The sequence below is a fragment of the Phasianus colchicus genome, chromosome Z (genome assembly GCF_987193195.1).
Source record: "Phasianus colchicus chromosome Z, bPhaCol1.hap1.1, whole genome shotgun sequence".
Lineage (NCBI taxonomy): Eukaryota > Metazoa > Chordata > Aves > Galliformes > Phasianidae > Phasianus > Phasianus colchicus.
Window position 1 is genome coordinate 14,156,265 of NC_143476.1, and position 14,273 is coordinate 14,170,537.

The 14,273-nt window shown below is 46.2% G+C and overlaps 1 protein-coding gene and 1 long non-coding RNA gene across 2 annotated transcripts; both read left to right on the plus strand.

Moving 5' to 3' along the window:
- The first annotated feature begins 351 nt into the window (after positions 1 to 351).
- Positions 352 to 1,128, plus strand: LOC149912623 (uncharacterized). Its single transcript, XR_016461429.1, has 3 exons — positions 352 to 424; positions 805 to 940; positions 1,056 to 1,128. It is a non-coding gene; the product is annotated as an uncharacterized LOC149912623 (long non-coding RNA).
- A 416-nt stretch (positions 1,129 to 1,544) lies between these two features.
- Positions 1,545 to 13,008, plus strand: LOC149912624 (maestro heat-like repeat-containing protein family member 2B). Its single transcript, XM_090131860.1, has 6 exons — positions 1,545 to 1,628; positions 1,802 to 1,925; positions 2,127 to 2,230; positions 2,700 to 2,852; positions 3,109 to 3,263; positions 12,999 to 13,008. The coding sequence occupies exons 1-6, from the start codon at positions 1,548 to 1,550 to the stop codon at positions 13,006 to 13,008; spliced, it is 627 nt and encodes a 208-aa protein (XP_089987986.1). The 5' UTR covers positions 1,545 to 1,547.
- The last annotated feature ends 1,265 nt before the right edge of the window (positions 13,009 to 14,273 follow it).

Sequence of the window (14,273 nt, forward strand, 5' to 3'; positions counted from 1 at the left end):
TCCCTCATTGAAGGGAAAGCTTCTGGAGATCCTGATGGTGAGTGCCTAGAGGCAGGGCTGCCTGCAGAGTTCTGGGCTGTGCCACGCGGCCCACTTCCCTGGGGGCATACAGGTCTCCATCAGCCACACGTCTCCAGCTGGTGGGGACTTTGGGTGCTGGAGGCAGCTGCTGGGCAGCGGGCTAGGTGCACCAGCTGTTGAGCTGCTGCATCCTGCAGTGCTTCCATGGGGAAACATGGGAGTGATGGGGCTGGTGTGTGGCCGTTATGCCAGTCTCGGGACTGGGTGGAACAGCTCTCGTGTGCCCCCTGCCCACCTTGACAGTGTCTCTCTGGGACTTGCAGGACCTGCTGAAGAAATATTATTCGGGCATCCCTGTCTCCCCAGTGCCCCTCAAGGTGGTCCTGGCCCTGGAGCAGTTGAGGTAAGGTCCCCATTTTGGGTAGCTCCTGAAGGCCTGGAGGGGGTAGGGGGCGAGGAGCCGCATCTATAGGAGTGAAGGCTGGGCTGTTGTGCCCAGCAGAGCTGAGGTTCTGGGCAGGGAGAAAGGCCCTGGTGCTCCTGTCCCCTGGCAGGGAAGAGAAGGGAGAGTTGGGGTTTCCTTCCCTTCAGAGCGGGAGGTGGTTCAGTGCTGCCGGGGAGGAGGTGGGCGCTGCTGGAACTGAAGACAGTGCTCAGCAGCAGGAGCTGGGGGTATTGGCTTGGTAGCTGTCGATTAGGAGAAAGTCAGATGCTGTCTGAACCAGTCTGGAGAGCACTGCTAAAGGCCCTTTCTGATTTCTCTTCCTTTCTTCCTCCTGTCAGCAAGCTGAAGCCCTGTTTCGAAAGCAAGGACATGCGGGAGATGTTGGTCCTGTGCTGCAAGAACATCGTGACGCACCCTTCAGCAGAGATGATGCTGAAGATCAGGAAGTCACAGCACGCAGCGCAGTACCTGCAGGTAACCTGCCGTAACTTTCCCGGCCACCTCTCGGTCAAACCCGACCTCAGCACACACAGCCTATGCTCTGGCAGCAGCCGTGATGCTAAACCTCACTGCCCTCTCCTGCTTTCAGCTTCAGCAAACGTCCCTGAAAGCTCTGGGCCGGCTCATGGCGGTTCTGCTCCAGACAGAGCCCAGCGGCAGCTTCTTTCAGAACATAGTGCATGTGAGTATGTGTGGGGCAAGGGAGAAAGCATGGTGCCTGTCGGCAGTGGGGGCAGATCTGGGGACTGAGAGGGTGATCAGAGGGGAGCAATCTCCTGCTGACGTGCCAGCTCACTGCGAGCTCAGAAATGGGCAGAGCGATGGGCCCTGCAGGGGAAAGGCAGGAGCCAGCCCCTGGCAGGCCACAGCCGAGGAAAAGCTCCCGGGTTGGCAGGCAGGATGACTGCAGAGAGCGGGGGCAGCAGTGCCGGTGCTCAGTGAGGCTGGAGGCCACGTGGAGCCACAGGGCAGCCTTGGGGGAAAGTGCTGGGGAAGGAGGGACAGGGAGAGGGGCGGCAGGAGGGAAAGCAAAGACGTCCTCAGTGAGACAGATGCTCTACCCCAGGTCCTGCAGAAATGCATGGTCTCAGAGAACGTGTGGGAGCGCAAGAGGGCCCTGCAGACCTGCTCCCAGCTGCTGGCTGTTTGCGAAGAGCTTCGAGTGAGTAAAGAGCCCCACCGCATGCCCCCTGCTCCCTCCCCAGAGCCCCTGAGCTGGAAGGCGAGCTCCGCCCAGCTGTGCATGCTGTGCCACGGCGTGAGGAAGGCACAGGCGGAGAAGCCAGGGAGAGCCGGGGCTGCCTACAGCTTTCTTCCTGCCTCTCACCCCTGCAGAGAGCAGATGCCTGCGAGCACTTTGGCTCCCTGGTGGGATTGCTGGCGCCTCTGACGTGCGACCCCATGCCCGCATCCCGCCAGTTGGCTGCCACGTGTCTGAGCTCCCTTCTCCGAATCCAAGGTGAGCAGAGCAGGTTGCACCAGCCCTCTGCCCTCCTCCGTGGCACTGCCAGAGCCCCACGGGCTGGGCCCTGTTTACAGGAGGGAGAGGCACCGTGCACAGCTCTCTTCTCGTCCTCACCCTGTCCTCTGTCTCTGCCCCATGGAGAGCGGTTCCATTTCCAGAAGCATGACTTCCCTTTTCTCCCTGGGCTCTTTCCAGCCAAAGCAGCCAACAGGGAGCCAGGAGACATCGGGAGCCTGTCTGAGGGACTGCATGCCTGCAGCACTGTCTCTCAGCTCCAGACCACGTCCAAAATGGCCATGGTAAGTGGACCCAGAAAGGGGTGGTGGGATCTCTGTGCAGAGGCTTCTGCACGACTCTGTGCTGCTCCCAGCCTTTCACACCGTTTCCAAAATGAGCTGTCGCCCTGAGACCGCTGTTCTCAGCAAGCAGCAGGAGGCTCTGAGCTATGGCTGGCCTTCAGGCACGCAGTGCAAGGGGCTGACTCCATGATGTGCGTGTGTGTGTGTGCGTGTGTGTGTGTGTGTGCACTTGCGTGCATGTGTGACTGTGGCTGCTGGGAGGTAGGCTTTGCATGTCAGCAGACACCATGGGTGCAGAAGCTGAGCGAAGGCTCAGCCGCCTTCCGTGTAAATAGCAGGGTACGGACAGCAGGAGCGTTGTGAATGGCCGGCAAGCCACTGAGCTAAGAATGCCCTCCAGCCTGCTTTGTGCTCTGAAGAGCTGCGCAGAGCAGTGATGGGATCTCTCCTGCTTCTCATCTCTCTGCAGATCGTGTGCAGAAACTTCCCCGTCGAACGCACCGTCGACTTCATGATGGCCACCAAGGAGACCATCCGGAAAGCCACAGGAGTGCGCGTGCGTGCTGCTGGGAAGTGGGTGACCACCTTTCTGCAGATGCACGGGAAGGACATCTGTTGGAACGTAAGAGACTTTCTTCCACGTGTCTTGGTTTGTTTCTGGCTGTTGCACCATGCCCTGTGCCGTCTGCCTCTGGTACTAAAGCAGCACAGCCTGAGCGCAGAGCCAGGGCTTGGACAGGGGGGCTGGTTTGAAATTTAGGCTTAGGCGCTGGCAGCATGTCAAGGGAGCAGGCACTGCTCACGCGCTGAATGTCCATGGTTAGGCCCTGCAGAGTCCAGGATGCAGCAAGTCATTCCTTCTCCCCTTCTTCTTCCAGGTGCCACCCATCCTCTACATCCTGCGCAGCTGCGCGTCATCTACGCAGCAGAGCACGTTCGTGCCCTTCCTGTGCCAGGCGGTGGTCATCCTCACCCGCTGTCACACTGAGGCCGTGATGAACAACTTCTCCCGGCCGCCTGGACACACAGACAGGTACTGGCACTCCTGCCTTTGCTGTTGTTGTAGCTTGCCTCTGCCAGAGGGATCCAGGGAGGAGGCAGCTTCTCTTTTTTCCTCTCAAAGTCTGTGTGAGGTGGAAATTACTCAGTCACAACTTGAGACTCTCCATTTTCTAGTGAGACGTGGAAGAGAATAAGAGAGTTCTGCCTTCAACGGTGGAGCCAGTAGAAGAAAAAGGAAGAAAAAGAAAAGGAAACGAAAGGAAAAAGAGAAAATGAAAGAAGAGAAAAAAGAAAAAAAGAGAAGAAGGAGAGAAGGGGAGTAGAAGGGAGAGGAGGGAAAAGGGGAAGGAGAGGGAATGAGGAGGAATGAGAGGAAAGGGGGGGGGAAGAAAAAGGGAATGAAAAAGAGAAATTTAAAATGGAGAGGAGAGGAGAGGAGAGGAGAGGAGAGGAGAGGAGAGGAGAGGAGAGGAGAGGAGAGGAGAGGAGAGGAGAGGAGAGGAGAGGAGAGGAGAGGAGAGGAGAGGAGAGGAGAGGAGAGGAGAGGAAAAAGGGAAGGAAAAAGGGAAGGAAAAAGAAGGAGGGGAAAGGAGGAGAGAAGAGAAAAGAGAAGAGGAGAGGAGAGGAGAGGAAAAAGGGAAGGAAAAAGGGAAGGAAAAAGGGAAGGAGGGGAAAGGAGGAGAGAAGAGAAAAAGAGGAGGAGAAGAGAAGAGAAGAGAAGAAGAGAAGAGAAGAGAAGAGAAGAGAAGAGAAGAGAAGAGAAGAGAAGAGAAGAGAAGAGAAGAGAAGAGAAGAGAAGAGAAGAGAAGAGAAGAGAAGAGAAGAGAAGAGAAGAGAAGAGAAGGGAGGAGAAGAGAAGGGAGGAGAAGAGAAGGGAGGAGAAGGGAGGAGAAGGGAGGAGAAGAGAAGGGAGGAGAAGGGAGGAGAAGGGAGGAGAAGGGAGGAGAAGGGAGGAGAAGGGAGGAGAAGAGAAGGGAGGAGAAGAGAAGGGAGGAGAAGAGAAGGGAGGGGAGGAGTGGGGAGGGGAGGAGTGGGGAGGGGAGCAGAGGAGAGGAAAGAAAATGAAAAGAGAAAAGGGGAGGAGAAGGGAGAGGAGGGAAAAGGGAAAGGAGAGGGGATGAGGAGGAAACAGAGAGGGAAGGAAAAAGGGAATGAAAAAAAAAATTAAAATGAGAGGAGTAGAAGAAAAAGGGAAGGGAAAATGGAAGGAGAAAGGGAAGGAAAAGGGAAGGAAAAAGGGAAGGAGGGGAAAGGAGAAGAGAGGAGAAGAGAGGAGAAAGAAAGAGAAGAGAGGAGAAGAGAGGAGAAAGAAGAGAAGAGAAGAGAAGAGAAGAGAAGAGAAGAGAAGAGAAGAGAAGAGAAGAGAAGAGAAGAGAAGAGAAGAGAAGAGAAGAGAAGAGAAGAGAAGAAAGAGAAGATTGTATCATTTATTAAAAATAAATAAATGCGAGAATCCTGGCTGAGATGTGAAAAGGGTACTTTTTTAGCAGTCTTCCTCTTTATAGCTGAAGGAACCTGGGAAGCTCATCTAGTGCAATCCCCTGCCTTAGCAGAACTCCTAGATTAGGTCACTCAGGAACGCATCCAGGCAGGTTTTGAGTAATGTCTCCAGAGAAGGAGACCCCACAGCCTCTCTGGGCAACCTGCTCCAGTGCTCCATCACCCTTACTGAAGGGTCTGAAAGTCTGAATGGCCTTCAGAATTGAAAAACTAGTTGAGTTATGAACTGTAAAAGTTTACCTCAGCAGTCTAAGAGCATGTGTCTCTCATGAAACTAGGACACATCTACACGTCTCTTTTTCCCCCTTAAATTCCTCACATCCCTAGCATGTATGACAAAATGTGTCATAATATGTTGGCAGACAGTGCTTGGTGGCAGGCTTTAATTTTAACAGTCTTTCAGACCAGAAGCTGTGTAGCTCAGCTCTAGATTCAGACACTTACATTTAGACACTCAAATGTAGTTGCTGCAGACGCCTTAAATTTGGAGGCTCCTCAGTTGTGCAGTCAGACATGAGTACCACTGAGAGAATCTGGTCCATGTTGGAGCTGTGGGTGGTTCCTCACTGAGTGGCTGACGCTCGTTCAAAGCTCAGCAATGTCTCTTGGCAACTCAGATGCCAAAGAGGTATTTATCTGCTAGCTCTGCTTATCTTGGCAGCAAATCTGGAAATATTCACACAATAATTTGCATTATTTTGGCAACAGCATGAAAGGTGAACCAACAGTAATAGAAGCCACTCTCAGCAGTGGCAGATGGGCTGCACAGCTAAGGGTGGAATTAGGCTGCAAGTTCACACATCTCTCACAACTACGCTGTGCTCCTAGTTAGATTCAGTGGGTTTACAGACTTCCAGAAGCAAAAGCAGCTGTCAGCCACGCTTAATTAGACAGGTTGGCAGATGTTTGGCCTCACTAGAACATCGTGAGGACACAGAACAAACTCAAAGGTAGCCCAGCAATAGCATTTCTCACACTGGAGAAGAGTAAGGAGGCTGTGGATGCCCATCCCTGGAGGTATTCGAGGCCAGGCTGGATGTGGCTCTGGGCAGCCTGGTTGAGTGCTTGGTGCCCTGCACACAGCAGGGGCGTTGAAACTGTGTGATCACTGTTCCTTTCAACCCAGGCTATTCTGTGATTCTATGATTCTCTGATACATTTTATTCACAGACAAAGGTCGCATGTCTTAAAGCATCATAAAACTATGTTTTAATTTATGCACTAAAAGAAACAACAGCAAAAATGAACAACTTGGTTTTGATTTTGATTTCTTTTTATTTTCTTTTTTTTTTTTTCTCTCCCTCTCCTTTTTAACCTTAGAATATCATATAGGGAAGAACCACTGGTGTCCCCACACAATATCACATAACCCCACTGACACAGCAGTACTGGTTAATGTCTTTTTTTTAAGGCTGCCAAATATGCAAACAGAAACAGGCTGGACTTCTACTGTGGCCGAATATTTCCCTTTCCAGGTAACAACTCCATTAATCACGTACCTTCAACTACCTGTCCAGCAGTTCATTGTTTTTCTGCTGAAGGAGACTTTGCAATTAAAATCGTACTGAAATGAGAGCCATAGTTTTCCAGCATGAAGACTCAGAATGCCCTCAGTGAAAAACAACCTATTTCTTTTAAAAAAGATTTCTCATTTGCACCATGGCTTATTATACATGTAGAAGTATGTTCATTCTGTGTGTGTCTCAAGTTTACCACCAACATGCAGCATAAGAAATGCACACATTTTTTATTCTAAATGAAGCTGAAACAAATTATTTTCAAAGATTTCTTAATCTAATCCTTGTGAAATGTTCTGTATTTACGAATCTCTATTTTCTCACTGAAGGTGGTTCCACAGTGCTGCTGATTGGACAAGATGAATAATTTAGTGCAATAATTTGGTGGCTGTTTTTCACAGCCTGATGTTAAAACAGCTGGTCTTGTCCTACTGCCTCTTCCTCCCTGGAAAGCAAACTAAACAAATCAACAAATAAATAAAAGGGAATGTACAGACAGAAACTTAATTCACACCATTAGCTTATCCAGCTATCAAACTGCATTCAGATGAGGTGATTTTAAGAGTAGTTCCTCCCATGAACTACAACTCTGACTCTCAACAGAAATTATTTCTGTTCTCAACAATTTCAGTGCCTGTAAGTGCAGCCTTGCCTTACCTTATCAGAGAGTTCTAATGAAATCTTAGGAAAACTTGCCTCCCTCACTTTCAAGATCTCCAATCTTTAAGTCCGTGTCAGCATTCACTTTTTGCTACCGCCTATTCAGTGACAGAAAGCCAGCATGCATGTTTCAGTTTGTTTTCCAAGCTTGCCCTTTGACAACAGAATGATGAAAAGACACCACGTTTCTCCAGCCGGTTGCTGATTTGAACACAAGCTGAAGTGGTGTGAGCGGTTTCCCATGAAGTAACTTGGCAATTTAATTATCAAATGCATTAGTTGTGTTTTCTAGTTTCAACTAGAAAAAAACTTAGTTAGTTTCAATTAGTAGGGGAGAGAAAGCTGAAACTTCAAGTAAGCTTCATGTGCTGTTAGGAAAGACCCTGGATAACGGTGCTTCTCATTAGTACAAGGTGTCACCGCCTGGGAGTTAAGTTTTTGTGTAGCGAAAACCACCAGCAGAAAAGTCAGTCTGCCCTTCATATTCATTTCCTTTATTGCCATATTCCAGCATTTTTTTGTTGTAAATACCACGGCCAAAAGAATATTTAAGGCAGTTTGGGCATATGTGGGGAGATTCAAGTCATCGTTCCATCAATCAGTGTCTCTTATTCTGCCAGCATCTGACAGGTGACAAACTGGTCTTCTGTTTTTCTAGGGTAGACATCACTGAGCAATGATAAAGAGGAAGCAATCCTATAGAATTAAGGAGGAAATTAAGAAGAAATTAAGAAGAAAAGAATTGAGAAGAAAGATGTATGAGATCTGCTCATCCTGGGAGTGAAGCAAGTCTTGTGGTCAGTAGACGAAAAGATGATTCAGAAACATGGAAGATATATTTTTAAAGCAAGTAAGGTCTGTATATCAGGAGTATAATTAACAGGAAGATACATGAGTTAAGTGACAGGTAACCATAATTTCAGTGTTAAAATGTCCGTTTGGATCGTTGTTAATTTGTTTAATGTACTTAGCAGTGTATTAGCAGCAGATATTTTAGGGTACATATTTTAGTGTCTCTGTGGCAGATGCTTGGTTTTCATAAACCACACATATATTTTACATTTAAAATTTAAAAAAGTTCATAAAATTAGTCTCATCCAGAGACTAATTATACTGCAAAGCAAAACCAGCATGTTGCTCTACACAGGTTACCAAAGCCATCCTCCTTCAGCTAGATCTGGCTACTTAATAGCTAATTCCCATTAGCTGGGAACAGTTTCCAAAGCACTCTGTTAAAGCCATTTCCAAACCATTCTGTCCTAAATCAGGAAGAAATATTAGCACGTGTCCAAACAAAAATTGCTACAACTTTTTTTGTTCCCAAAAGAGAGATGAAATGGACAAATTTGTATTTTCTCATTCCTGACATGAGAATACAGTACAGCTAAAGAGAACAGGTAGTCAGAGCTTCACTGACCATAAACCATTCTGTAATGAATAAGTCCTTTATTTTTTTGTTCTATCAGATAGCAAACCCCAGAATAACAAGTGTCCCACTGACTCTGTGTCAATGTGAGGATTAGAGGGAAGAGTGGAGAAAAGTGGTTTAATTGTATTTGTATGAATGAAGAAGATTAAATCATTTCATCAGTATTTGTAACACAGTTTACTTGCTTTCAGGTAACATAAGCAATCTCCATTTTAAGCACTACCTCCTGACCTGGGGAAAGAACATCCAGCAGTTCTGGAGGCTAACATACACTATATAAGTGCTCTCACAAAAAGTACTGGTGCTGTGATGAGCTCAACCTTCCCCTCTTTCATATTTTATGTAAAATATGTGCTTCAGTGACAACTGTAACATGCAATCTTACCTGTATCCTTCAATAAGCCAAAATGTAACAAAAGAAATGGACTATGTTTCTAGAGAACTGATTTTCTAGGTCACACCTGCACTATGTTCATCCTAAAATACTGAATTATGAAAACATTTAGCTTTGTACTTTGAAACTCATTTGCTCAAACTATGTACTGCTATGAATGCACATAATATCAATCAAGTATCCATGAAGCAGCAGACTGTCAAGAAAGAGGTAATCACAGTGTTTTTTGCTAAACATACTCCTATGATTTCATCACAGTTTTCAAATTACGCTGGCTTTGAAATTTGGAGTATTTGCTGGCTTTGAGTCATCAGTGTCAGAGCTCTCCTTCTTTCTATTTCATGCTGCTTTGTCAATTCTACCGTATCATTCTCTTTGGATTTGTTTGCCATCAGTAGGAAAATAATGTCCTTTGTTCAGCCTTCTTTAATGGTTAACTCAGGTGAGAAGCAGAACATGCTGAAAGGCCAGCTAAGTTGTTTAGAAGTATGTTCTCTAAGAACATGGAGTGCACTACACTGGTAAGAGTAACCAGGGGCTTTGATGAGCAGTACTAAAATATCCTGTAGTCTGGAATAAAGTCCTGGCCCCAACTTTCATATACCCATGTTGTGAGGGCTGGTGGATCAAGTCGGACAGTCTGAAGATTCCTGCTTAAAGGCATGACTGAAAGGTCATTTCTCAAAATGCTTCTGGGCAGTGGGAAAATTGAGCAACGTTCAGTTCGGACTGGGAATTCCACCTGACACAGCCTGACCCTTCACACTGCACTTTGCACACTGTGCATGTGACACGGCAGAACAAACTTCCACAGCAACTTAAAATACAGAACTAATGGGGATTTGCAGAGGTTGAGTGCTCGCTCTCAAAGATCTAGCAGAAGGAATATTTTAATGATAGGTTTCAACTGTTCAGCCCAGAGAAGGCAATAAGATCCAGCCCAGGAGACACAAAAACTGAATAAAAAACAACAACCTGAACCAAACCAAATAGAAGGTGTTGGGAAAAGCAACTGTTCGTAAGATATTTCTTAGGGGTCGTCATCTATAATTATTTACATATTACATTAGAAGAAGTATTTTCCCATTCATACGTAAGGCAGGCCATATTTCTGCCTACAGACTATTCCTGTGTCTCTTGTGTTCCCTTGAATTTCTTTCTTTCTTGAAAGTTGGCCTTTTTGTCAACATATTCACAAGTGTAAACACGATTTTGCTGTGAAGTATGGTTTTATGTTCTGTTGTTCTGAAAGATTCATCTCTAAGGTTCACGCTTGGGCAAGAAACACAGCTTGGATGCAGAAAGTAAGAAACAAACAAAAGCTGAAAACAACAACAATTTTTTTAAAAGGATGGAAGAGTTCTCTGCCACTCAGTGACACAGCATGGGAAGATGGGCCAGGGGCACCCTGTAAGACAAGAGTGTTGGGGGTCCCCATGGGGAGTTCAGGGCAGGCCCTGGCAACCTGATCCCATCCTGTGTTCCCAAGCACAGGAAGGCGGTCAGGGACAGTGGTGCAGACCTTGGGTGTGGAGTCTCCTTGGGGGGGGACAGGCACACAGGTTGGGGTGGGTTTGGGCCACAGGTGGGCTCAGCTGGGGAAAGGGCTGACCTGGCAGGGCTGTGAAGGGCCGAAGCCCAGCCTGCTGTTGTCTTGCTGGGAAAGGGACCAGCAGCCCCAGGATGGTGTGGGGGCCTGGGCTTGGGCAAGGGAAGGCCCAGGGGTGGGCATGGACAGGCAGAGTTGAATGAACCTGGTGGATATTTGCTGTACATTTTAGAGATGTTACACAGGGAATGGGTAGATGTGCTGAAGGTGAGGTTGAGAGGTGTGGCTGACAAAGAGGCATTAGATAGTGGGGCATTACTGACCATGATGTAAATGGCATGGAAAAAGGGGCAGAGACTGAACTGAGTCCAGCTACGCTGGCGTTCGTAATAGCTCCTCTGGGGCTTTACTTTAGATTGGTGGCCAAGAGAGTGGTGATAACAAACTGGTGTTCCAGCTTTTGCTGAGCAGCGCTTGCACGGTATATAGGCCTTGTCTTTTTTTCCCTTTCTGGCCCCACTGAAAGTAGGCTGGAGAGAAGGGAAGGGGTTGGGAAGTGTCCTGGTCTCAGGTAGCACAGAGTTATTATAGCAGTTGGGGTGGTTCTGTGTTCTGAATTTGGGATGAAAATAATGTTGATAGCACAGCAGTGTTTTGACTGCTGCTGAGCAGTGCATACACCAAGTCATGGACTTTCAGCTTCCCATACTGCCCTGCCAGTGAGGATGCTGTGGCTGCAAAAGAAACTGGGAGGGACAGCTGACTCCAGCTGAACAAAATTCCATATCATATGACGTCATGCTCAACCACAAAAGCTGGGGACACAGACATTGTCTTTGTCTTGAACCATAACCTGTTCTTACTCTTGCTCTTCCAATTTTTTCTCCCAAGTACTGCAGGTAAGGAGTGAGAAACTGAGTGGGGACTTTGCTGCCACTTGGAGTCAACCCACCATAGCCACAAATTTAAAGGCTGTAAACAGAGAAAAAATATATATATTAAAAAAAAAAAAAAAGAAAGAAAAATACAATCCTTCTTGTGATGTTTCTTGTGGTATTTAAATAATTGTCATGAATTTGAAGGGAGGAGCTTGTGAGGCTCTTGTTTGCCTGTGTGATGTTAAAGATGCAGTGTACTGAAGAAATATTTCAACACTCTGCCATGTTGAAAAGAAACTGTATTGGACAACAAAAGCCAATAACACCAGATCTGAACGTTCAAAACCCATCTGAGTCAGACACAGTGCCATCAGGTCACAAGTTACACAATTTCCTCTGGATAGACCACTGTTTGAGTAACCTTGTAAAGCTGTTCTTGGTAATTAGGACAAAAAGTAACCACCCTGAAGAATGCAATCTGCTCGAACGTCCCCAGGAAAGCATGGAAGGACAGCTCTCTCATCTGCAGGGACTGCTGTGTGCTTCAGAGGTGCCGCACAGGACACGTCAGAAGGCACCAGGGGATGTCTGGGGAGAAGTGTTCTGCCTCCCACTCAGCAAAGAGGGAGCAGAAAAAGAAGTGCATGGAGCCTTTCCCTGCTGGTTCCAGCAGGAAAATCTATGGTGGGTGCTCCCCCTGCTCCCTGCCCCAGGCTTCTCACTTTCTCTATCTGAGGTTTCCCTTTTCTACACTCAGCCAAGTATCACCACTTCCCTAGGGATGGCAACTGACAGAGGTTTTAGTAAGAGCACCTGCATCAAATAGTAAAAGTTCCAGCAGTTACAAAATAGCAGAAAAAGAATTGACAGTCAGATCTGTTTCCCATCTTTACAGGGACTGCATTCAGGAAACAGCCACTGCACTGGCAAGAGCCCTTCACACCGGGTCTCACTGTGGCAGCATATCTTCCCTGACACAACTCAAAAGCAGCACAAGTGTGGCAGTGGAGCAGCATTATTCCATCCTTTCCATGGGCCAAAATACGGCATAGAAAAAAACTTTACAACAATCTGTTTTCACTTGAACCTAGTCATCCTTTCCATGGAAAAGACCAATTGGAACAGTGAACATCTACACAGAAATACGTACTTTGCTGAAGACCAAGATTTGGGCCACGTACAACAGAAAATGCAGTGATCCTTTGGATCAGAGCAGGGAGAAAGCTTGGTAGAGTAAGTATATGGGAGGGGAGTAAGGTACTGCTAGCAAGTTAAGGAAAATGTCAGACATAGTGCCAAAGACCAGAGCTATGTCCCCCCATCAGAATGTATCACTAAACTGTTTGTTCAAAAAGTGTTGCAGAAGGCAAGTATGAACTAGCAAGACACTGACTGAGGCTTTCCTAAAACACAATATCCAAAAACAGTTTAACTGGTGGTAGGTGAATGGTTGGACCAGATGATCTTAGTGGTCTTTTCCAACCTTTTAACGATTATGTTTCTATGATTCAGGCATAGCTCTTATCTTGCTTAACTGCTTTTATATGCACTGATGTGAATGTAGTGGAAAATCAGACAGTCTGGGGGTGATCCTTACCTTTAACCTGAAAAGAGTTGCAATGCAGTTAGCATTCAGATCCCAGTGCAGTCCCCACAGCTTCCTAGAATTCAAACAGAATGAAAGGACTTACTGCTGGCACATACTCTTTCTGTTTATTCCTATATGATACTGATTTTCTCCCTCACTGTTACACAGCTTTTTGCTTCAGTGTAAGTGAGCACAGCACTCTCTACCTTTTTGTGACCGTGCTCCCTACAATGAAATTTTGCCTCTTGCAGATTGTTTTAGCAAATCAGATTTTGTATCTGATTTTATCACTTCAGTCCAGCAACTCCTTTTTTCTTTCACTGACTTTGATTAACATGCTTGTGCTAGACTTAATAAACCAGTACTGCAGTTTCATGTCTTGTCAGTCTGGATCACCACCTTGCCTGCATTCTCTCTGCTCCTGAAACAGGATTTGTGGCTGAGATCACTATTTAGAGTATTTATCCCCAGCTTGACTCCGTTCTCATTTCTCAGGAATCATTTTCTTCCCACTGTGTTTACAAGCTTGAAATCCAGTTGAGGACTTTTAGGTCACCAAGCAAATTTGAATGTAATTGTTTCATGAAATAGAGCTACTCTCTTGAGAAAACCCAGCTGAAACACTGCCTATGACATTAAACACGGATTTGGTTGGAAGCTTTTCCAAGAGAATAAAAGATAACTTGATTTGTGATTCATCATACTGTGACGGAACTGGGGAAAGAAAGAAAGTGATAGCTTGCTTAGCTTTCAGAATTCCTTTGGCAATTTCTTTTTATCGTAAATACATCTTTCTATGTCTGGTTTAGAAATGTACTTGTTAAGTACTCAGAATTGCTGCAGGGAAGTGAAAGCTGCAGATTATGAAGATGAAGTTCTTGTGGGTTTCAGTTGCTGCCAAGAATAACAAAGCTAGAGAAATAAATGTGGTACTTGAGGGTTGGTGCTGAGAAAGTATTATCTTCTAGCTATAAATAAAAAGTTTCTTCACTCTTAAAAATCATGAATATATGTGGATCTCTGTGAAATTATAACAAAAGTTCACAGGTAATCTTTAAGAAAGTAATCTACAACTCCACTCTGCAGGTTGCAGTATCAGTACCATTACTGAGTCTCCATCTGGATGAACAAGTTCACACAGAAAGATTTATAGAAACTGAAGAACATAAGCATCTTCAGTAGCCTGTAGCAAGCTATAAATCCAAAACCTGTTTTTACACGAGTGTGGCTTCTTTCTTCCTCCCTCAGTATTCATCCTTCACCTTAAAGGCCACTGTCAAGCACTCTGAAATTTTTGTTCTCTGGTTATTGTTAAAGCTGACTTCAGGGTTACTGCTTTAAACGTTTCTTGCTGGAAAATCTCCCACTTTCTCATCTCTTGACATTTCCACTGTGGTCTCCATTGATGAAGTGAATGCTTCATTAACGGAATCCTGAATTAACAGAAGTAGCTTTACTGGACTGAGCAACACGTTTCTTGACAGCTAAAGATTTCATGATTAGCTGGGTTTTCCACAAAACATTAT

Excerpts from the sequence above, each read along its gene's own strand:
- LOC149912624 (XM_090131860.1), top strand. The coding sequence starts at position 1,548 with ATGGTCTCAGAGAACGTGTGGGAGCGCAAGAGGGCCCTGCAGACCTGC. Across the intron at positions 2,231-2,699 it reads CCACGTCCAAAATGGCCATG|ATCGTGTGCAGAAACTTCCC; the intron begins GTAAGTGGACCC and ends ATCTCTCTGCAG. Across the intron at positions 2,853-3,108 it reads GGAAGGACATCTGTTGGAAC|GTGCCACCCATCCTCTACAT; the intron begins GTAAGAGACTTT and ends TTCTTCTTCCAG.